This window comes from Pecten maximus, chromosome 1, assembly GCF_902652985.1.
Source record: "Pecten maximus chromosome 1, xPecMax1.1, whole genome shotgun sequence".
Lineage (NCBI taxonomy): Eukaryota > Metazoa > Mollusca > Bivalvia > Pectinida > Pectinidae > Pecten > Pecten maximus.
The window spans coordinates 28,602,130-28,627,909 of NC_047015.1; the positions used below are offsets into that span (position 1 = coordinate 28,602,130).

A 25,780-nucleotide genomic window follows, 5' to 3' on the forward strand; every position below is an offset into this window, starting at 1 on the left:
ACCACCATCAGTGACTAGATGTCCCCCTGTAGTCCAATAAAACTTGTGTGCTGACCACATGTAACCACCATCAGTGACCAGATGTCCCCCTGTAGTCCAATAAAACTTGTGTGCTGACCATCAGTGACTAGATGTCCCCCTGTAGTCCAATAAAACTTGTGTGCTGACCATTCGTGACCAGATGCCCCCATGTAGTCCAATAAAACTTGTGTGCTGACCATCAGAGACCAGATGTCCCACTGTAGTCCAGTAAAACTTGTGTGCTGACCACATGTAACCACCATCAGTGACTAGATGTCCCCCTGTAGTCCAATAAAACTTGTGTGCTGACCATTCGTGACCAGATGCCCCCATGTAGTCCAATAAAACTTGTGTGCTGACCATCAGAGACCAGATGTCCCACTGTAGTCCAGTAAAACTTGTGTGCTGACCACATGTAACCCAACGTCAGAGACCAGATCCCCTTTGCAAACTAAAAATACATGTAATTGATTTTAGGTTTTATTAGTGATTCCCAACAGCTTTCAATATCATCCTCAAATAAGCCCCTCCTGTAGTAAAAACATTTAGCATTAAGTCAGGGGAAGACTTGTTTGTAAACCACATACTGTTTTAATAAATTGATTATTGTGGGCAGGGGCATGTTTGCCGATAAATACAGTCAAATGAAGTCTTTGTACATAATGAAATACATATAAACCAAACAAAGGTTTAGTTTCAACTTGAGGTTTATTACAGAAACAAGAATGCTGTAACACATAAATACACTGGTCAATTTGTAAAAGACATCTTGATTACCTCGACAACAAGAGTGACATAATTTAGCTGTGTACAGAGTAAGTCGGGCTGAGTGGCTGCTGGTCTCATTAAAAAAAAAAAGGAAAAAAAAGAAAAGAAAAAAAAGCACCATCAGCGGGCCACTCCCACTGGAACCAAACTCAGGTGACAACATACTGTGTCAACATGTCACCAATAAAATAACTTTATACTATCATGCATACAAATAAAACAGAAATACAGGTAAAAATTGCATTCAAAATAAATGCCTTGGTTACCACGGCTACTCTGCCAACTATCAGCTGACAAAGTAAAAAAATCTTTGGAAAAGCAAAACTGAAAATGATATTAAATGGATTTTTTTTTTTTTAAAGTTACATAAAATAATTTCATATTTTTTGTTTTATAAAATTCATTCTTTTCAAGAAAGATCAGTTGTACAAAAGTAATTATATCCAACTTTGTCTACAGGTACTTAAATAATCTGATACAACCCATCTAAAACAACATTTGTCTTGGAAAATAAAGGTTTTGTAGTATCTGAAACGCTTTTGTAGATATGCGACTTATAACCATTAATCGCTAACAATTTCATTGGAGAAAATTACGATATGTAAGTTGGTATGGGATTTTCAGGTTTCTTTCTTTGGTATTTTCCCATGTAAAACATTATATCTATCTTTCTCTATATTGATCAATTACAAGTAGAAACATATTGCCTTGATTCAACACATGTTCCAATAAATATATAAAGTGGCCCAAATTTCGAACCCTGGACCCAAAACTTGTGTCATGATTACCAGCAATTGTGGTAAGAATAGCACTAAATTGCATTAAGGGAACACACTTAACAAAGGGAAAGAAATCTATGTAGTGCCAAAACTCAGGAGTTTGAAAACACAACTGGACTGTGTCACTCTTCTGTCAAACTGATAAAGTTACCCCCCTTGGTTCTATATGGACACAATGTTATATGTAGAACGTTTGTTAATACACCACAGTATGTGGACCTATATTTCATTTAATGAAATAAATTGGTGAGATTTCCTTTGTGAGTACCATTTAATGGACTAAGTAATGAAAGCTATGCTTGTGTCTTGTTAATCATGTCAAATTGAACAATGTACAACTTCTCACTCACATTCACATACACATTCACTCAATTTTACAAAGGCAGAAAAAAAACTTCCTGGCACAATGTATTATTATTTTCTTCATTTATCACATAAATATCATTACTATCTCTGACCATGTGTAATAATCATTATATAGTAGTTCTATAGTTCTCTGAGCATTATACAATTTCCTCCATCTTATGTACAATATCCTCCTCACACCCAACAATGAAATATAAAGTTGACATGAGCGGCTCTCCACACACATATGACATCAGACACAACACAGTACACATAATACACATCTACAACCAGAAACCAAGGGCAGACACTTAATCCAGGATAATGATGCATGGTAAGAGATCTATTTATATAAAGGGATACCTTGTTTGTACAAAAAAACAATTCTGCATCCAATCTGAAAATTTTTGATTTTTCATTTGGGGATAAAAAATAACATTTTAATACCTTGTTGGTATCAATGGCATTTGTTTGAGCTTCACACTACAAAGTGTTTAATAAGTTACTAACATATCTCCCTTGGGGATCTTAACTTAGAAGATAGAAATATAATATTTTTGCTTTGGCTTGGTTGATTTCTTGTGGCTGAAATGTTCTTCAGTCAAAGAATGGATGTCTAATGTCACCTGTTCTAGAAAGGACTATGTCATATTAACTAATTTTGATAGAGTTACCAGGGAAAAGAAAAAAGAATTATCAAAACTTGACAAACTGTTTTCAGTGGTTTTTTTTTTTTTTAGATGTGTGAAATCTTTTGTAGGCACTGAAATTAGTTATACAATGTAGTTCTACACCCAACAGGAAAGATACCTCTTACATCACAGATCGTTTCCCGACATACACATTAAGGTTTATCAGTATAATAAATGTATACAAATAAATAACCATACATAACATCTTACTGTTATAATAATATTTAAAAAAAAAAAAAAATAAAGAGGAAAAGTTTGCACCAATAAATGACAATGTTGTAATAAGCTAGATACCCATACACATGAGTCCTATGATGAATGTTCTGGCAGTTGTATAAGACATTTATACATGCTTGCTTCATTTACACCGATATCTCACGTACAGACACTTCTCCATCCACTTCTACAACTACACTGAGACTAGGGACATATCAAATAGGGATATTTAATCATGAAGAACCGAATCAATTTGAAAATATAATTTTCACATTTTAGAAATATTTAGTCAATAATAATATACTCCTGAAAATGGCTATTTAAACTGTAACAACAACCTGTTAGTGAACTCTGATCAGATAACATTAATCCTGGAGTACATTCAGTGTTAGCAGAAAGTTGGCACACGTTCACACACACACATACTTTGGGTTATACAAGTTCAACAAAAGAATATAGTTTTTGCACCTTTATAAAAATCTGACACAGTCCCATACTCGTTAACTCATCTGCACAAATACTCAAACACACCTCAATCACACTTCACAGGTACACACACTCTAGGTGCTCACCACACTTATCCCAGAGATCAACTCCATCACTTCCTAGACGGAGTGGTTTATTTCCAAGGAAGGAAAGATGAGATAAAGATGAGACTACTACATATGGCTAGGACAGAATGACAATATTATTGTGAAAACACCTACCACACATAATGACTGTCAATGAATAATACCACAACAACAGTGTAGACAAGGGAGGGAGAGTTACATTTGCCTCTGTGTACAATATAGCCTTCAGAACACATACCAGAAAACAGATAAAATTCACATAATATTGTTGTTTAAAAAGACCAACCAATTACTGATATATTATGTATTCTAAAGTTCTAAAATCACTAAAATTTGTATACCTATAAATACTTTTAAAAACTTTCGCATATTGTAGACTTTTTAACAATAAAATAACTGTTTCACAAGTATATATTTGTAAAAAAAAAAAAAAAAAAAAAAAATCTTTCGTACACCTTTTATCATAAAAATGAGAGTTCTCAACTTCCTGAAGGCTATCACTATAGTAACCACACAGCTTAGCAATGTCATTTCATTTCGCGATCCTGGGTGGTATAAATATTTTGTAACCATGGCAACTGTGATCACCATATCTATCAATAGCCCGACAGACATGCTTTGGCGTCCTGTTTGTTGTGCCATATAATGGTCACCAGAAGTGTGGTTCTGACGTAAAGGAAATCCACAACGGTACTGGCCGTTTTGCCGATCAGTGATACACCACTCCTTTAAAGTTTGCCCCTGCACAGCAGTGGCCATGGAGGGTCCATCACACAACAGCCACCCCTCCTCCACACGCACAAATGTAACAACTCCGGGGCTAGATGACTAATGAAGGGAATACAGTACCAATTATAGTGACATCAATAGTATGAGATCTCGGTATTATGCTGTACACTTGCATCTACATGTTCCTATGTACAATAACACAAAGTGATACATGATCAATGAGAATGAAGACTTGATCCCACCTATTGACTGCTAGAGGATAGGTATACTGCTGTAGGCACTGGTTTGACTGGGCTTGTACACATAGTCAGTGTGACGTTTAGGTCTCCGTCTAGGCCGTACCGCCGACTGTCATTTAGGTTAAGTGACTGGGGATGCAGGGGCTCCCTTACAACACCATCATCAACAGGCTTTAATGTCAAGTCCAGGTCCTCGCCTTGGTCCCCGAGGTCCAAACAGGACGGTGGCGAGTTTTGGCAGAAAGACTTTGATGGCGTAGAAAATGCATCATCACTTGTTACTGAAAGTAACGGACTCCCTACCATGGAGTCACTGTCATGCACAGAGTCTCCTGTGGTCACGTCGTCGCTCATTGGACCATCTTCCCCGTCAGTTACGTATTCGACTCCATCTTCGAGCATGTATCTAATACATTTCTTTTTTCTTCTGAAATATACAGGTCAAGATATGTATTAGATAAAATCTATAGGATTCAACAACAAAAATTCTACAAAAGAGTAACAAACTTTGAACTACAGCATCAATATACTTGGATTCTTATGACTATCAGCATATATACAGTGTACTGGAGATCTAGAAGATTTGTTTATGGTACAGTTGCAACATTGTGATATGTATACATTACATTACTATTATAAAAAAAACATCTCACGAAAGGAAATAATTTGAGAATTGCTTTAATTTACAGAAATTACATGAATTTTAAGAGAAAAAAGGGTTAACATCAAACACTAGTCTAAGGTTTGTCAAAAAAAGTCTAAAAGCAAATGTAAAGCAAAAAAAAAAAAAAAAAACTCAAAAAGAATCAGAGAAAAGCTGTGTTTACAAGATGCAGTTAGCTATACAAGGATAATGTGTTTGTGTATATATAAGCGGTAGCCACTACCAGGGCACTGCCATATAAGCAATGTGTACCAGACTACCCCTGTATACTAGGTCAGTATATAGCTGTTAGGTATCAACTCGGGCATTCAACTCTCATGCATCACAATTCATCTGTTTTGCTTGCTTTTTTTTAAAGCTAAATTAAAACGTCAAAACCAAAACAAAACAGAAAATCCAGTCAAAATCCCATGCTATAGTTTGGTAATCACTAATAGTTAATGAATGGTGTATCTATGCATTCTTTTTTAAGAAATTTGATTTGTTTTTGAATAATTAGGTGATTGGTTGTGTGGCATCAGGAAGAACAAGCCAGACAAAATGAAGCATGCTTACTGTACATTACAGATACAATAGTGATTATCACCAGTTTAGCAAATAAAATCAAGCAAAGCTGAAAGAAACACTGAATTCAGTTGAAACAAGCAAATAAAGTAGTATTTGTCAATTGAACTCAAAACAAAGCTCCCTGTGGCTTGGGTGGCATGCTCCAGTGTTGCTTGGGAATATGCCTTTATTTGTTGCTATGGCAACATGCAAAATAATTTTAAGGCAAACAAAACTGAATATTATGCAGTAACGAGTGTAAATTGCTGAATCCAGCCAGCTGCAGCTAGGATAAGAAAATAAGCATTAATGGCAAGGCAGACTGCATAGTATATGTAGCATGCGAGCTGCATCAGCGTACGTGCAGGTCAAATGGTATACCTGACGATACCTCTGTGGAGATTGTCGGTTTTATATCAGCAGTCTGATCATGATCACACGATTGTTCATGCATTGATCTGAAATGAGACAAGATGGCCATTGCAGAAAAGTTGTCGGATTTTAAAGTTGTAGTACAAATTATAGGAACTGTACACAGGGATGTCAGATGTCATCCCCAATCCTTGGTCCCTCACTCTGCCGGGACCACTAGTTACTGGTTCTCTCTGTAAAAACAAATCAACGATACACGGGAGTCTACATGTGTAGGCCCCAAATAATGTACAACATGCAAATGATCTGATTCCAGCATGCCTTTTACTTAATACTGATAAAGTGTGGCATTTCAAACGAGACACTCCACTGATACTGTGTCACAACACAAGTGTACTTTTACCTCTCAACTTATACACAATAACCGTAGAGAAAAAATTCTGTAACGTAGCAACAGTCAATACAACATCAAAATAGGACTTATCGCTGTTTAATTTGAAAACGGTGACATTTACCATATGTTTCGAAGATCAAGATTGTGCAGAGAGCCTGTGTTATAAATGATATGTCAGCAAATGAAAAAGTGTTAGAGTCAATGTAGTTGTCAGGTTTTCACTCCAACACTGTGATAGCAAGTTTGGATTTGTTTAACTGTCAGTATCACAAAACATGGTAGACAAGATAGGACCTAGAAAATCAATAACCACCGCCCTGCATCACGGAAACTTCAGCTATGGCACACAAATGTCCAATCATATTAAATAAATACTCCATTTTCCAAATGACCCTTAAAATATTTAAGGATCCATAAAAACCTGCATCAAAATATTTTTGTATGGTCAATTACAAACTGAACATATGTGTCAAACGATACTGGTCAGTTTACTGGTGTCTCATTTGAAAATTGCCTAAAGTAGAAACTGTGGCTATGAGGAATGACACTTTTCTGCATTAGCCACGTCTCTGTGCACTTTGACAGGTACTTACCGACAAGGCTTACACCACTGTCCCTGCTGCTCTAGACCATAACGCGCTCGACACTTTTTTGCAATCGTACAATCTGAAAAGAAGAATTTGCATTTAGTAAATCTTGAAGGAAAACATTAACATTAGAGAATGTAGACAAGCATATATATCAAATCAGAATCAGTGCTACACTTATTGACCCAAATCATCCAAGATTCTTGGTTTGGTAATCATGCTACAGTAACATATCCAACTTCATTACAATGCCGGCTTTAATGTACACAATGCTGTTGTATCTGTTACACATGAATGATTAGTAAGAAATGGCGACACAGTCCAGACCTAGCTGTACCAGCAAGGCTGCTTATAGAACATCTATAGCTTTGTTAGTAGTTTAGAGATGTATAATTAGGGTTTATGGCGCCAGTGTTCAGCCTTTCATGTGTAAATAATTAATTGTTGCCAGTCTATATACAGTGTATTACAGGGTCAGATCTTAAAGACATCAGACTGGTCTAGCCTGGAGTTGTCTGTCCAAGCAGCCTTGCTCTATGTAGACTAACGCTACATACCTTGGTTCGTTGCATGATTCTGTTTCTTTTTCCGCTTTTTCTTAGAATGTTGAGCAAAGTTATCACGAGCACTCCACCCTGGGTACAACTGTAAATGTAGCTCTTTTTCTTTCCGTGCCATTTCATAATATTTAGATTGCTCTGACTTATCTAGTGCATGCCACTGAAAACGAGAAAAAGACAAATAAATAATAAACCTACCTGCACCGCCTGATTGGGGGTCTCTCTTTTTCCTCTTTTTCTTAGTGTGTGCAGCATAGTTATCCCTAGCACTCCAGCCGGGATACAGTTGTAAATGAAGTTCTTTTTCTTTCCTTGCCATTTCATAATATTTAGTTTGTTCTGACCTATCAAGTGCATGCCACTGAAATCAGGAAAGCACAATTACGTGATACCAATCATCCTACATTTTAAGTGTATCAACATATTTTGCCATTTTCTCTTTGAGAACTTGTTTAAATTTATGTAGAACTCAAATTAAACTGATTAAGGCTGTAGAAAAATACAGAAATCAGAAATCTGTAATATGGACAGTTTTAGGCATACATAGATACTTACATATCCAGTATGATTCATGCCCAACAAACCATCCAGTATGCAAATGAGCATATTCACTTTTCTACTCCTGTTATCTACTCAACCTCCTTAAATAAATGTTTACTAGAGTTCAAGCAGAGTTATTTCCCTTCAATCACATGCCTGTAAACTTACCTTTCTACCTAAAATTTGGTTTATTGCTGCAGATTCTTTTAATGTACATTCTGCTACCACTTTGGCCCGTTGCTCTTTCATAAATAACATAAAGGCATTAAGAGGTTTCTTTATATGAGGTTTCTTCTTTTCTTGTTCTTCTCGCTGACTGTGGCCACTGCCCCCTTGGTCATGCATTCTGACAGTAAAACAAGAGAGGGTTACTCAGATGGAAGCAATATTTTAACAGTAAAACAAGAGAGGGTTACTCAGACAGAAGCAATATTTTAACAGTAAAACAAGGTAGGATTACTCGGGTAGTGTTTATTTTTTGACAGTAAAACAAGATATTGTTACTCGGGTGGCAACATCATTTTAACAGTAAAATATGAAAGAGTTATTGGGGAAGTGTCAATGTTTTGAAAGTACAGAACAAGATAAGGTTAATGGCTTGCAACCATATATTGGTAGTAAACCAACGCAGGAGTGCTGAGGCAGGACTTGCTAGTATTGTACTACAGAATGTGGTTAACTCCTTATAAGCTACACCACTATAAATGACCATGGTTGGGTAGGATGCCAGCTTACCTGTCTTGGCCGTGGGGTTGCTGTCCCCCATCCTGTTTGTTGGCTGGTGACATTAAGGTGGGGTGAGGCATACCAGGGTGGGAAATGCCTGGGGGTGGGAATAGGCCGGGGTGACCAAACCGTGATAATGCACTTGAGTTTAATAATGTAGGTGGGTATGCCCCGGTGAAGGCACCTGAGGAGATGGGGTACCCTTGTCTTGGCCTGGAATAAACAATTACAGCATATTAGAATACAAATACAAAACTATTACAACATTACAACAACACTATAAATTATAGGTCTACACTAATATTTATTAGCATATAAGTTTATACCATTTTGTATAACAGTGTAGTATTTATATTTGTAGACATTTCAGAAATCCTTTTATTATGTATTTTAAAGTACGTTTCATACTTTCTTTTGATAAAGCCTTTGGTAAGAAAACATCATACAAGTCTGACTTTGTAGTTTTACATCTATTTAACTAATAAAGCACAGATAATCCCTAGAAATAAATGCTGTTTTTAACATTTTCAAAGATTTTTAAGCTTGATGATTCAACATATCGACTAGTAGAATATATTTCTTTTTATTTTTAATTAGTTTAACCAAATGTATGAAGAAATATACAATTTCACAAATATTTCAACTTTTAAAATATTTCAGTTTTAAATTACCAAACCAGGGCCTCTGTTCATAATTATCTGTTACCGATATTGTTTACTGTCAATATGTTCAATGAATATGAAACACCAAAAAATTAGCACATGAAAAGCATTTTTCTTTGGAAATCTAATTATCACTATATTTAAAGGATCAATGAGTCTTTTAACTATACTTTATCATCAAAGAATGATAAAATGACCACAAAGTATAAATTCGATTTTTTTTTCCAAATAGAAAAGCACACAAAAGACGGACACATGTAATTATATTTCTCTCAGGCATATCGTGTACAGTGGGCCTTTGTGCCCTGTAATTACCAGTTGTAACTAAATCAATATTCATATTACCCAATACCTTGTTAAAAGATGTAAGAAATGATACAACATATTAACTAGTAGCTAATTTATAATTCTCTCACAGCAGTACATATATGTAGTGGGGACAAGCTCTGAACATGTACATCATGTCAGAAACCTAAACAACACAATGAACAAAGAGGAAAAGTTGAACAAAATTTCCCAAGAGATTCCAAGCAATAACTAACAAAGGATCAAAAGAAAATTCTCTTTCTCCACCAATTACTTCCCATCTCTCATAAAATGAAACAGATTAATAAATTCAGAGGGTTGGTAAGTGAAGGGAGACCAGCACAAAGGCAATACATGCCTGAGATTAGTACATCTACCAACAGTGGGTGAGAGAGGGCTCTGGCCGAGACATAACACACAAACTAATAAGTAGGACACTTTGGACAAGAATAAAGGAAACCAAAAAGATTGAGTACAGATAAATGCCTTCATGTTTGCTTTTGAATGAAGGACAAAGAAGAATATTTGACTCTACAAAGCATGTGTGGGGGATGCTAATTGCTAATTATGGTATGCAGACCTGTACCAAAGGTATGTGTTGCTTTTAAGCCAGGACTTACGGAGACTACCTGATCCCTATCCCTTTTTGTGGCCAGACCCAGCCTGACCTGCCTGACATCCCACAATATGGCACTCAATCATCAAACCATTTGTTGTAGAATCAACAAAGGTCTGATGAACATCATTAGATGGTCAGATCTGTTACATCAGCAGCAAACTTGTATCTTAAGACTAAGGAACAGAACAATTACTGTCTGGCCACCACATCTGAGGCATACACAACTACTGTCTGGTCACCATATCAGTCATACACAACCACTGTCTGGCCACCACATCAGTCATACACAACCACTGTCTGGCCACCATATCAGTCATACACAACCACTGTCTGGCCACCATATCAGTCATACACAACCACTGTCTGGCCACCACATCAGTCATACACAACCACTGTCTGGCCACCACATCAGTCATACACAACCACTGTCTGGCCACCACATCAGTCATACACAACCACTGTCTGGCCACCATATCAGTCATACACAACCACTGTCTGGCCACCACATCAGTCATACACAACCACTGTCTGGCCACCACATCAGTCATACACAACCACTGTCTGGCCACCACATCAGTCATACACAACCACTGTCTGGCCACCACATCAGTCATACACAACCACTGTCTGGCCACCATATCAGTCATACACAACCACTGTCTGGCCACCACATCAGACATACACAACCACTGTCTGGCCACCATATCAGTCATACACAACCAGTGTCTGGCCACATCTAAGGTGGCAGTACCCTGGGACCATGGAACATACACAACCACTGTCTGGCCACATCTAAGGTGGCAGTACCCTGGGACCATGGAACATACACAACCAGTCTGGTGAACTGATCATGAAAGAGAACTAACCTTTGACAAAACAAATTTCTATTCTAGCTGTGAAGACAGTAAAACAATAAAGCCATTCAATGACTTGAAACTGCAATGTTCAATAAATGTGTCTTAAGACTCTCAACATAACATAGAGAGAATGATCTCAGCAGCCGGAGATGGGCTGGGACCAAGTGGTACAGAAAGGGTGAAGAGTCTATAAAAAAGGAGTGGTGATTGTAAATTACAACCAAGTGTCTGAGTGGTGACAGAGAAACCTGTCCTCCTAAACAGATGGTCACCAGCTTTGTGTCAGCAGCAGTATCCCTCTCCCCACTCAGTCTATCCCATAAACCCCACCATAACACTTACTGGACCATTGTTTTACTGGCCCTATTCCTATGGTCTCAACACTATGGTCACTAAATGTTCCCAATAATTCCTTCTTTAACTTGAATGAGAGAAAAGTACTATAATGAGGTCACAACTTACCATTGCACTTGAGACAGGTCTGGACCATATAAACTGGGTGGGAACTGTGAGGGGGTTGGGTAAGCATACATTGGTGGTCTGGGTAACCCTGAAAGAAATGTTCAGAACATTTTAGCAATGAAATATTTATTAAAATTAAATTAATAAAATTGTTATTTCCAGAATTCAATTGGATATAAAACTTATATTTCAAAATTCAATTGGATCTTTATTTCAGTAAAAGGTTTTCATTGTCTTCTACATACAAAGCAGCATCCTCTAAATACAATATAATGTTATTTCAATGAAAGCCGTTCAGTGTACCAGACTGTTATCTCATATTAGCCATAGTGGTTTAAACCATGGAACTTAACATGGAAAATACTATTACTAGCTTTTATTTATGATGGAATCTTCCTGAAAAAAATACTGCATAGTGCCACATGTTTTACTATTTGAACAGATGAAATTAGAAAGTGTATTCAAGAAATTCAAACTTCAAAATATTTGTATCAAAGATTTATTTATGTGTTAATGTATGTCAATTTCTCTATTTAAAAAAAAAATGTCTAGGAATTCAATACATAGAAGTCATTCAAAATCTTCTGGCTATTTCAATCCAATCAGATTTTCTAAGCTGTCAAAGCATGATAAGAGAAAGGAAATATCTTGCGATGTAAAATTGAATTAAGCGGCACTTGGGCCAAATGTGTAGATAAATGGGACCATGCACAGCCCCTGGATAGCACTTTGGAGAAGTCTGCAGTATATAACCGACACTAATCTCTAAGGCTCACTGGCATGCACGCATGCACAGGCAGCTGATTACGCAAAACAGCAGGATTCTCCTCCATAATTTTTCACCAATTCCAAAAAACTTAAGCAGATAATTTAAATAAAAGAAGATAATTTACACGATGTTCAGGTTTGGGGAACTTAACACCCTAACCCGATTCCAATCACTCTCATGTTTTATGGTAATTGTCTTTCAGATGGTGACATGTTTTCTCGGGCAGACTTGAAACAAATGTTACATAAACCTTGGTGTCAATATTTGTTGAATATCCCATAAAGACCTAGTCTACTTGGTATTGGTAGTGATGCATCATACACATACTTGTCAAACAGATATCTAGTTCCTACGGAAATTTTTAATGAAAATACATTAATTTTTTTTTATAAAAATACAATAATTTTTCGGAAAACTGTGAGGCAATTGTTATACTATGCAAACTGAAATGTTAGCAGTACATGTTATGTAATTAAAAATACTACTGTTAAATTCATGGTAAAACATTTTGTATTCCTTTAAATTATCATAATTCTCTGTCGATATCCTATACAATCTTAACAGAGTTTTCATCTCAGATGAGATATTATGAAACAAGTCTTAGATGTTTTTATTCTTGCATGCCTTGGATACGTTTTATCACATAACACTTACATTTGGACAGGTTTAAAGTGGGGGACTTAATTGAAAGGTGACATCCTTTTTGTTAGGCCATTTACAATTATGACGTCATGTCAATGTCCATACTTATGATGTCACAATCTGACTGGAGCAGCAAATGACAAACACTCCAGGGTATATTACACTTGTGATATATGCACAAATACATCATGGATTTATTCACTGGATAGCAGATTAATTATGTGATAAAGTAGAATTCTGTAAATGATCAGAGTTAAAACAGTTGTTTGAAACACACAAAAAAACAATAATTATCAAATTCCCTTGATCTGATCAACTGTATCAAACCTCATAGTAATTTTATGACACAAGGAAGTCATCCCAATAGACAAGAAAAATGTTGTTTCTCTCTTTTTCTTTCTTTTCCTTTTTTATATCAAATACCCTGTACTTCTGGGAAGCCATGTGATGATAATCACATGAAGATGTTAGTTTTGGAGGAAGCGTGAATGATTTGGTCATGGTGTAGTACTTTAAGTGTGGGATTCCCTCGGAAGGATATGGCCAAGTAGCTCTCAAGTGGTCATTGAGGACACTACTGTAACCACAATGTGTCAGGGTCATTGAGACACTTGTATAGGAGGAACTGTTACCACCTTACCCTGAATCATCATCACAAAAATATTGCCTGCTTATTGTCTGTCAAGGATTTTTTCTGTGTTGTATTTATAAATGTGGCAGAATATGCCATTAGCATTTGTTCCTGTTGAATTTTTTATTAACATGGCTATAGGAAAGGCAGTGTTGCAACACGTCATTATGTTGATGTACAACAACAGAAATCAATTGTGAGCCAGAGCAATTATACATTAAACGATGATTTGACAAGTCATTGTGATAAGTCAACACACTCTGTATCTACCTCTGTGTGTTTAGTTTTGATATGCCTATCAGATAAAGATGTTAACAATCTATCATACAGCAATATCTGAGAACAAGTTCCCTCAACTTTGTAGCATCTCCTCTGATCTATCTGTCAAATACAGCACTGGACAATGTCACACACTACCAATCCCACGCACTACATATCTCTCAACACCACCTAACACCACCCATCTCTCACACGCCCTACCTTTCACACCACCTATCTCTCAACACCTATCTCTCACAAGCCCTACCTTTCACACCACCTATCTCTCAAACACCTACTTCTCACACAAATCATCTCTCACACCATCTATATTTTACACCACCTATTTCACACCACCACCTATCTCTCAAATCACCCACTTCACACACCACCTATCTCTCACACCACCTATCTCTCAAATCACCCACCTCTCACACTCCACCTATCTCTCACACCACCTATCTCTCAAACCACCTATCTCTCACATTGTATACTTCTCACACCATCTATCTCTCCAATCACCCACCTCTCACACCACCCATCTCTCACAAGCCCTACCTTTCACACCAACTATTTCTCAAACACCTACTTCTCACACAAATCATCTCTCACACCATCTATATTTTACACCACCACCTATCTCTCAAATCATCCACCTCTCACACCACCTATCTCTCACACTCCACCTATCTCTCACACCACCCATCTCTCACACCACCCATTTCTCACACAGCCTATCTCTCACACCACCTATCTCTATCACATCTAAATTACCTTTTTCTCCTGTCACATGAGATTATTTCCATTCAGGTGCAGACAGATGACAAGCTAATAACTAAAGAATAATTGTCACGAGCTTCTTCCCCATTAAATCTTACACAAGGACTAAATCATATTATTTTTTTAGCTATGCTACAATGAATAAATTTATTTTCACACTTTTATTTTATTTGTACAAGCTCAACATCTAGAGTACATGATTCACTTGAGTACATTTGTGTAGCTGCCACATTCGACAAGACACACCTAATCCTTGTCCACTTTCTATATAGTACTCCTCATGGTGGTCTATCATGACAAATGTCATTCTCGTTCCGCAGTGTTAAAAGTACCTTCTAATAAACCTTTTCTATTCACCCTAAAACCTTGTCTTTATAAATGTTTATGGTGTTCAGAAACCTTGTCTATTCATTTTTTAGTTCCATAATCTTGTCTTTTTCTTTGTCCTTTCCAGAACCTTAGTACCTTTCTGCCTATTGTTTGTCCTTTCTAGAATCTAAGTATCTGTTTGTCCTTTCTAGAATCGAAGTATCTGTTTGTCCTTTCTAGAATCGAAGTATCTGTTTGTCCTTTCTAGAATCGAAGTATCTGTTTGTACTTTCTAGAATTTAAGTATCTGTTTGTCCTTTCTAGAAGCTAAGTATCTGTTTGTCCTTTCTAGAATCTAAGTATCTGTTTGTACTTTCTAGAATTTAAGTATCTGTTTGTCCTTTCTAGAACTTTAGTACCTGTCTGTCTATAAACTGAAAACCTGTCTGTCTGTTGTCCTTCAGAACCATTCCTACCCATCATCTATTATTTTGGCCTCAAGTGTACAAGTTATCATGTGATCAAACAATTATGTTTCTATAAGAACCTGTAGAACATTTACATCCTGTTTAACACTGAGATCATCCCATATGATAACAATGATTTCTACTGTCAAAACTGAAAACAGTAATTTCATTTTAAGCAGAAAATCTTTTTCTGACTTACCTTACAATGCGTTTAAGCTGGTGTTAGTATTTCTCCAGTGTTAAACAACTACTGTACCAATTGATACTTGTAGGTGGCAAGTAGTGTAATGATAGACTTTGATCATTTATAATGTATTTGCAGATAATACAAGAGAAAGTAGGGTGTGCACCCATTAACCCAAGGTAGCTGGGTACTACAGCCAAGTAACTCATACATGATGGATAAGAGCTAACACACTACAACATGAGGATGTACCCTGTTATACTACCACCACAGTACCATATATACCTTCTACTCGCATGCATATCTTCTCTGTACATACAGACTATTTCCCAGAATTAAACAAAACATTTTATATCTGCTGTATGTAGGGTGCAAATACCGTTCTAATTAATGATTTAATTAATCAGACTGACTACGGCCACGAGATAAAGCTCATCAATGTTATACCTAACTATAGAAGGATACAATGAGTTTTCTAAACTACTACAAACTTCTAACAGAACATGTTTTTCACAAACATCATCTTGTAATAAATCATACATCCTTAGCAAAACATTTGCAAAAAGTTATTCTGAAAGAATTCTTTTGATCATATAGATTAATTGTGTGCACACCATGTGCAATGTTGTTTATTTTGACTGCCAATATTTTGGAGTTTTGGGGCGAGGAAATATATATTTAAATTACGCTCTGGGTAATCAAATCCTCTTTCATTTTTTAGAGTTTTGACAGAAATTGGACAGATCTGATACTTGTATTGTGGTTATTGATATTTGTATTGTGGTTGTTGATATTTGTATTGTGGTTGTTGATATTTGTGTTGTGGTTGTTGATATTTGTGTTGTGGTTGTTGATATTTGTATTGTGATTGTTGATATTTGTATTGTAGTTGTAGATATTTGTGTTGTGGTTGTTGATATTTGTATTGTGGTTGTTGATATTTGTATTGTGATTGTTGATATTTGTATTGTGATTGTTGATATTTGTGTTGTGGTTGTTGATATTTGTATTGTGGTTGTTGATATTTGTATTGTGGTTGTTGATATTTGTATTGTGGTTGTTGATATTTGTGTTGTGGTTGTTGATATTTGTATTGTGGTTGTTGATATTTGTGTTGTGGTTGTTGATATTTGTGTTGTGGTTGTTGATATTTGTGTTGTGGTTGTTGATATTTGTGTTGTGGTTGTTGATATTTGTATTGTGGTTGTTGATATTTGTGTTGTGGTTGTTGATGTTTGTATTGTGGTTGTTGATATTTGTGTTGTGGTTGTTGATATTTGTATTGTGGTTGTTGATATTTGTGTTGTGGTTGTTGATATTTGTATTGTGATTGTTGATATTTGTGTTGTGGTTGTTGATATTTGTATTGTGGTTGTTGATATTTGTGTTGTGGTTGTTAGTTATTGTGGTTGTTGATATTTGTATTGTGGTTGTTGATATTTGTGTTGTGGTTGTTGATATTTGTATTGTGGTTGTTGATATTTGTGTTGTGGTTGTTGATATTTGTATTGTGATTGTTGATATTTGTATTGTGGTTGTTGATATTTGTATTGTGATTGTTGATATTTGTGTTGTGGTTGTTGATATTTGTATTGTGGTTGTTGATATTTGTGTTGTGGTTGTTACCTGTCTTTGGATCTATGTGCATTGGAGGTATACCCATATGAGCCGGAGGAGGTTGTGATAGGTGTTCACCGTTGTACATCACAAACCCCGGAAGGGGAGGCTGTACCATGGAAACTTTACTCCCCTGAAAAACAAAATCAAATAAATTACCAAAAACTCTTGTAAACAAAATTCGAATAAAGATATATTGTGTCAGATTTAACCTTACAACAGTAGCAATACTCTTGCAATGCAACAGTGGTTTGGACTATAAATCAATAGAAAACTCTAAAATTAAAAAAAAATTATGAAGTTTTCAGTATTTAAAGTTGAAATCGTGATAAATATAGATTAATTGAAAAGAAAAAGAAAATGGAAATGAATAAGAATTTATAGAAATATACAGGATACTGCAATAACAACAAATCAGTATTTGTGATACATATATAAAATCTATCAATAACTTCAATCAAGTTGGATTCCTAATCATTCAAGGGCTTCCTTATCGCCAGTGATATAATAAATATTCATAAGTTTATGCAATTTATATAAATATAAAAAATATAAGGTTACATCCTTTTTATTGTATCAGAATTCAATCCCTGTAATATATCACATTAAAGTAGCCCGAGTTTGAATCCCAATTAATTTGCATTGTAAATTTTCATAGCGTAATTCCTATACAGCAAAAATCACTGGTTACTGGTATTCAAATACAGATGTAGATATTCACTTCTACGACGCTAAACATCACAAGAATATCTATCATGTATTTCAATAAAAATAGTAGACGTTGATCAGCCCTCTCAAAGATACCAACAATATTTTTAAAACTCTGAGTACTCAAAGTTTTTAAAAGTTTCCTGTATCAATAAATATTTACTTTTTATAGAACAAGACAAATCTGTATTCAAGAAATCCTAAAACACAACCAAAAGTCCTTAAAAACTCGCTGTATACAAACAACTACATTTATTTTGTATTTTCCAATGAAAACATATTTACTACTTGAATGCTATTTTGTCACTTTAATAGTAAAGAATTTATTGGTATGCAGTTCATTTGTCTTCAATTTTTTGTTTTTAAACCTGGGCTGAACCTCATGTTTGACACCACAATAAACTATGTACAAGCCTAAAAAAACATCCTAGTATTTTGTCTTGCATATGTCACAAATCAAACAAAGAGTACAACACTAAAATGATGTATGAATCAGTCGGCCGAAATAAATAAAACCTAAAGATTTTTTCCCCAAAGACTACGTGTGTTTATCAGGGCTGGTCATCACGATAGGATTGTGGTGTAACGAGGTGTACTCAACCCCCACTCATCTTTCCGCGCGATTAACACACACCTGAATAATGCCCTAATTTATGAGATATTTGGTCAAGCATTAAGTTCGGCATATTTATCCATACATTTTGGTTCATTTGTTCCACCTTTTCACTGCTAATTTTTATGTAAAATAAATTGCCATTTTAAGACGTGAAGCAATTGTTGAGAGAAATGAAATAAACATTGGACAGACTTAACTAGTGCAGACTAGGGTTTCTCTTCAATCATTACGTCCTCAGACAGCCATATACACCCACAATCATCTCACCAAAAAGCAGTGGATAAACACCAATAATACAATGACAGCATTTAGAAAATGTGACAAATAGAATTCATTTAATTTTTTTAAGATTTGGTATAGCAATGATTTGAAAATGAACAATATAACTGCTGCTTCATCAGTTTGTACTTAAAAGAAAGGGAAATCTAAATAAAAACTTCCTTGGTCCTTTGTAAAAGATATTTGTGTTTAAGAATTTACAATGAATGATTGAGTTTGATATGTTGAGCATCACCCAAATGGGTGGGCTGACAATGGAGGCCATAGGCAGACAGCTACCTCACTCAATGACTCTGAATGGCACATTCCAACCTTCATTACTCTTGTAATATAATACCATTGAATTTTCATGTTTGTACATTAATCAATCCCTGACAATATTTGAACCTAATTCATTATTTAGTTAGCAATGAATGCTGGCCCTAAAAAGGATGATACCATGTGGAGGCTATCAGGATGAGGATAATGAACCTTTGGATCCCGATGTCTGGATCCCAATAAACTGTTCTGATAGCACTAGAAAAACATATTGATGACAAGATACCTAGAACAGTGTATTGATGACAGTAGGACATATAGACCTTGAAACATATCAATATCATTAGGGCGGGTCTTGACAGGCATGATCATTGGAACAGTGTATGTTTTGGTATTATCGGACAGGCATGATCCTCGGAACAGTGTATGTATTGGTATTATCGGACAGGTATGATCCTTAGAACAGTGTATGCATTGGTATTATCGGACAGGTATGATCCTCGGAACAGTGTATGTATTGGTATTATTGGATAGGTATGATCCTCGGAACAGTGTATGTATTAGTATTATCTGACAGGTATGATCCTCGGAACAGTGTATGTATTGGTATTATCGGACAGGTATGATCCTCGGAACAGTGTATGTATTGGTATTATTGGATAGGTATGATCCTCGAAACAGTGTATCTATTAGTATTATCAGACAGGTATGATCCTCGGAACAGTGTATGTATTGGTATTATCGGATAGGTATGATCCTCGGAACAGTGTATGTATTGGTATTATTGGATAGGTATTTATTTAGGTTTTATTGATAATTTCAATATTCTAGAGACAGGGGGCAGTATAGTCCTGGACAAACCTATCAATATACCAAAGGACAATTCATGTGGAGTATTGGACAGACCTATCAATATACTAGACAATCCATGATTAATGTTCAGGATAAAGCTCAAAGGCTGTTAATTTGTAGCTCAACATAACAATAGTGTAGAACATCACATTTATTACGAAGTTGGAGACAAAAGCTTTCCTCTAGATTATGCTTATCATACCACGGCCATGTTTGGTGGTGGAATGGCGAGTCTCCTGGGAGTCTGCCCCAACACTATCCCCTCACCCCTGGCACTTTTCATTGCTATCCTCACAAACTGGGAACAACATACAACAGAGTACATTTACCATATTGCATCATATGATTTCAGGGAAATGATAACAGGGCTTTAAATTTCACAGTCCAACATACTGACCTGTGTAAAAGTCACAGATAAACCGTGGTATCTTACACTAGGGCCACCGACCACAGACAGTCATAATGGATAGCCCCATTTGTCATTTTGAACAGAAAGGGGAAAAGTTGAAAAAGCAAAATAAAAAGTGTTAAAATACATAAAGCATGTTTAATAGCCGTTTATCTGTTGCTGTCAGACATGTAGAACTTTTTACCTTCCCTATCAAATGTTTTTTGTCTAGAAAAGAAGCTTTTTGGAAAAATCTTGTATTCTTTTATTTAAAACATACTTCATGCATTAGTGTCAGAAATATTCACCGAGTGATTGCACTGGACAGATTTTACTAACTCCATGCATTCAAACCCATTTCAATAATCAATGTATGAAATATCAAATAATAAACTTTAAGTAACTTCTTATATATATATTTACAGTGTGTCACAATTATATTAATTTATTAATATTCTGAGCTCAAAATCATTAAATAACCTCAACAAAATTTTCTAGGAGTTAATTGTTACTACTTGCACCATTTTTGGCTCCAATCACTGTGGGTGGGAAAACAATACAAGGAAAAGCCTCCCACTTGCTGGCCATATGTGGAGTGAACAGGCTCCCCCTCCCCACAAACATTCTGACACACAGAGGTGTCAAGATTCTACATTCAATGTTTGAATTTTCTTCTTCATTAACCACCAGAATGGCTCACACCCCACACACCAGAACCCATTTTACACAGCGGTCAGACTTTTACAAAACTGTTCATTATATGGACTAGAGAATCTTAAAGTTCAGACAAAATCAACTTTTTGAGTTATTGATTGTTTACAAACTCAATTTGATGAAATAAAATATTCAGAAAAATTATTTATTTAGCAGACATCTGCCCCTGTGGTGGGGCCTCTACAGAAGTGTCAGATAGCAGGAGGGGATCAATGTGGAGAAGGAGTTTGGCATCAGATGATCCACTGATGTGAAATGCCACAGCCATGTACCTGGTACCCCCTCCCCATACAATGATGGCAGGGTATCATTTATACTTTTGGGAGAATATTTTCACCAAGTCTCATTTTATTACTATGTTTAACAAATACACCAACCTTCCCTATGATGTGTGACCTTTCCTGATGTATAACTACATTTCATGAATAAATAAACAGTTGATCAAACCGTTTCAAATATGTATATTGCTAAAACCTATAAAGTATGTTAAGTTTTATGCAAGGGTTTTCCACTGGTAGTTTAATCATTAATCATGAAAGCATTGGGTAGTATATTGATGTTTGATGTCAGCCTCAGTGAGCATGACAAAAATGAAATTCTGTTGGCAGTTGGGACCGTCGGCCAATGTGTAAGGCAGGCTACCGTGCAGGCAAAACAAAGCTCCAAAAATACTCATTATCTACTTCAGTACATCAGTTTGGATGGCAAAAGTCCAATACAACACCATCATGACACAATAAGTAAAAACAAATTGATCTTTAACACCAATAATGGCCTGGTTATGACCCAATAGCCAAGCTGCTCCTCCCTACCACTTGGACTCTTCCACTGTGACACACGTCCATCACAGAAAATGAGTGCAGGGGCCCATTCAAGATCAGATACAAATATGAACTTGCACTTAATTTTATTAGGCAGTGTGGCTTGATTAAGGCACATTTTATTAATGTTATCTATGTGCCTGATATTTTAGGACAAGTCTGGCTTTGTTTTAAGATATTTAGAGCAGTGGAATTATTTTTTACAGGCAAGTAAAGCAAGAGAGATAACCCCTCGGACTCCAAAAACACCCGGAAATGAGTGTTAAATACCTGGTGCCCTAGAAAAATCCTCGGACAATGAGTTTAAAGTCAATAATGCTTGTCATGTCAGCCAGCGCCTATGGAAGCATAAATACTTTCATGACACTGAGGGATATATCACAATGTTGGTTGCCAAACACAATTACCACTGACACTTGTTGTCCTGATAGCTCCCCGGGCTTTAGATCAGGTGACAAAAATCTCATTTACCCTCCCTAACTCAACTTCTAAATTTTCTGGCCATTTATTCAAGAGAAGAAAAACTATGATAGGTTGACTATTAAGAAGACATTCTATCCCTAAGATAAAGGTAGGTAAGAGTAGCAGGAATTAGTGGCTGTTGTGCAGGCTGACAAAGCAATCAGCATCTGATCACAAGATAAGATTTCTAGACTGACAAGTGAGCCACACACACTCACAGTCCTCACAAAATTACCCAACAAATCTCAAATGTCTCCTACAATTAACAGATGACAATGACATGAAATAAATTACAAGTCTTATAGAAAAATAAAACTATAATTCATTAAACACATCATCAGCAGAGACAAATTCGTTAATTCTTTTAGAAAAGGTATTGAAATGTGCAGTTTCTAAATTATTTCTTTTTATAAGAAAAACTAAGTTCTAAGAAATATTAAGATAATACCTACAAATAAAATGACATTTATGAAGAATGTAGAAATATTTTCCACAAAATCATTATTCATATTCTAAAACACTAAAAAAAACCAATCCAAAAACAAGTAGAAATTTTAAATATTAAAGGCAAAAATTCTAAGATATAGCTGAATGTTCTAAAAATTTGATGAAAAAATAGTAATCACAATAGTATTTGCAAAATAAAATTCTCCCAAAAATTGTTTTTGATGTAGGTGACTTACCGGGAGACCAACATCATTAAGGGCACATCCCAAGAGACAGGTATCAGGCCAGATGCAGACAGGCATCTTTGTACGAATGAGTAGCCAGTCCTTGTCCTGAGCAACACTTAAGGGTAGAGGTATGGGTCTATGCAGGGTGGTGGTAGATGAAGATACGGAGGATGAACAGCAGGGAGAGGAGGAGGGTGAGGAGGTAGCAGAGGTGATGGGTAGGGTGGGGCGGTCCCACATCACTCCACATGCTGACCCGGTCCCCAGGGTGCACACAATCCTCTGCTGTATCTCCCACAATAACACTGGCCGATAGACACGCCTCAGAACAATTCCACCCTGTAGTACTACTGTGTGTATGTGTGAATCACATGTGGCACCTTCCCACACATACACATGTAGTTGTCCGTGGGTACAGGTACACTACTGGAGTAAGCACATGGCAGGTCTGTGTGGGTACCTACACTGAGGACGGTGTGTGTATGTGTGTGTGCTATGATTGCCAGTCTATACTAAGTAGTTTGAGATAGCTGACCCTGACCCTCACTGACGGCTCAGCCAATATATCATGTCAGTTGCTAGGCTATGACACTTGACAGATTGATAGTAAAACAGCCCTGCTTGTGTTGTTTGTATGGCGGGCTAAAACACAATTGGTCCCGCAGAAAAGGATGAGCAGAAAGTATGAATGGACCAGGCCCACTCACACGACCATATACACATAAGGCAAGATATCATCAGTCTTGCACAGCCAAATAAGCATAGACTCAGGGCATGCTCACACAATACAAACTTGTCATTCAATTCAATTGAAGAACTTGGTATTTCTATCTTAAGACCATTGATAATTTTTAAATGGTTATTGTTCCCCTAGATTTGAACACACTTCCTCTAGTCCTCAGGTTAACACTGGAATAATTCCTATTCAAGTTGTACAGTTTATTGACTACAGGAATAAGTTCTGCAGGGGAGCTATCAGTAGACAAGATATAGTTGTCTGTGTGCGATCCCCCACTAAATCTTCATCTTGTACCCACATTATAAGGTCATGTCAACAGGACAGCCCACCTACAACCCCTACTTGTCCCGCCAGACCAATCAATGCCTAATGGATTAATTCACAGCTATTAATTTACAATTACTTATCTAGGCAGTGTTTACAGAGTTGATCAATCAAAGTTAATCAAAGCCAGACTCTCCTCTGGGTAAGGTTCAGGACACTGGCTGTATGTGTTTATATAGTATTTATTATATTAGATATCTCAACAGATATGGACATTCCTAGTACTTACTATAGTAGAAACTAATGTAAACCGTTAAGATGTTATGCATCACTGTTCTCCATAGAATTATAAAAGTACCTAGTCACTACCAATATAACATTTCTAATTAATACTATAAACTCACCTATTGTATGATGTAATTATCTCCCCTTTACTAAGCAATTAAGTAATATAGAATTTTTTTGTAGTTATCTCCCTTTCCTAAGCCAATAATTAATATAGCAATTTTTGTAGTTATCTCCCCTTTACTAAGCTGTTAGGTAATACAGCAAGTTCTTATTCTTTTTTTTTTATTTATTTATATTAACGTTTAAAAGCTATTTAAATTTATGAAAGTTTCTTCTCTCACTTATTGATCCAACCATAACTCAGCAAATTCTTTCTTTTTTTTTATTTATTCATATTAACGTTTAAAACCTATTTAAATTTATGAAAGTTTCTTCTCTCACTTATTGATCCAACCATAACTTGAGTAAGTCCATTTTTCGACAAATTTCCATCTACTGACAAAGAGAATGATGCAGTGATTAAGAACTTTGTCATGACTTTGCTGAATGTTCGCTGATGTCCAACAAAGAGAAGGTTATTTTCCCCCACAAAGTGTATAAGGAATTATAATAAAAGAAGCTATTAGCAAAAATATTTTGCTCCACATTGCATGGTTCATTTAGAAAATATTGACTGACAAAAGATGATGCTCTGTGGGATAAGCTCACCTGCAGGCTAGGTGAACTTAAACAATCTAGATAATTTGCAGTTTTCCTAATGATTAGCAACAATGTTCTATTTGTTTAGTGTCAGTATAGGTTAACAATGCCCAGCCCTGCTAGTCGAACAGCACTTAAATAACATTGAACACATTTTGGATGATATCCAAAATATTTATATATATATCTTATTTTGAGACAGTGGGAAAATAATTTGATACTTCATATTTGTACTGTTTGTAAAATATGGAGTGTTGTACAAAGTACCGGTATGAACTAAGATCTCAGTGTATCCACCCAGCGAGGCAATATGTGATGGTATATTGGTGCTAACACATTTGGAACGCCAATATGATGACTTGCTTTCCAATAGGCTGGGACACATACGGTATTCAATTTTAAATCCCAAATCAAAGTAAAAACTATCCTAAACTTACAATGAAAGATTGTCTCAAGTTTCTTTATTTCTAATCGAAGAATCATGGCATTGCAAAAAGTGTCTATCTCTTTTTCCCTATTTGATGATCTGCCCATTGGGACTTGACTTTATAGGTTTAAGTGCCAACTGCACCCATGTGAAGAACATTTGTCTGCCCTAGCTTTTATCCAACATTTTCTGCTCACTTTTATGGTGTTATAAAGTAGAATAGTTTGAAATACTCATGGACTGGATAGATTTTTTCTTTTCTACAACAAATTTTAATA

At 36.0% G+C, this 25,780-nt stretch overlaps 1 protein-coding gene across 6 annotated transcripts in view; it reads right to left on the reverse strand.

The window, feature by feature from the left end:
* Positions 1–710: 710 nt before the first annotated feature.
* Positions 711–25,780, reverse strand: part of LOC117329520 (transcription factor 7-like 2) — a 57,387-nt gene continuing 32,317 nt past the window's right edge. Inside the window, exons 1-8 of one of the 6 annotated variants that reach the window (XM_033887519.1) lie at positions 23,095–23,560; positions 17,323–17,446; positions 11,657–11,744; positions 8,760–8,963; positions 8,193–8,370; positions 7,683–7,845; positions 6,931–7,003; positions 711–4,788 (exon numbers count right to left, since the gene is read on the reverse strand). In XM_033887519.1, coding sequence (XP_033743410.1) covers positions 4,365–4,788; positions 6,931–7,003; positions 7,683–7,845; positions 8,193–8,370; positions 8,760–8,963; positions 11,657–11,744; positions 17,323–17,446; positions 23,095–23,325 — 1,485 coding nt within the window. In that variant the 5' untranslated portion in view covers positions 23,326–23,560 and the 3' untranslated portion in view covers positions 711–4,364. Of the gene's footprint in view, positions 4,789–5,952; positions 6,030–6,930; positions 7,004–7,481; positions 7,645–7,682; positions 7,846–8,192; positions 8,371–8,759; positions 8,964–11,656; positions 11,745–17,322; positions 17,447–23,094; positions 23,561–25,780 lie in introns of those variants that run through there. The other 5 variants (XM_033887536.1, XM_033887528.1, XM_033887542.1 and 2 more) reach the window with 5 other exon arrangements.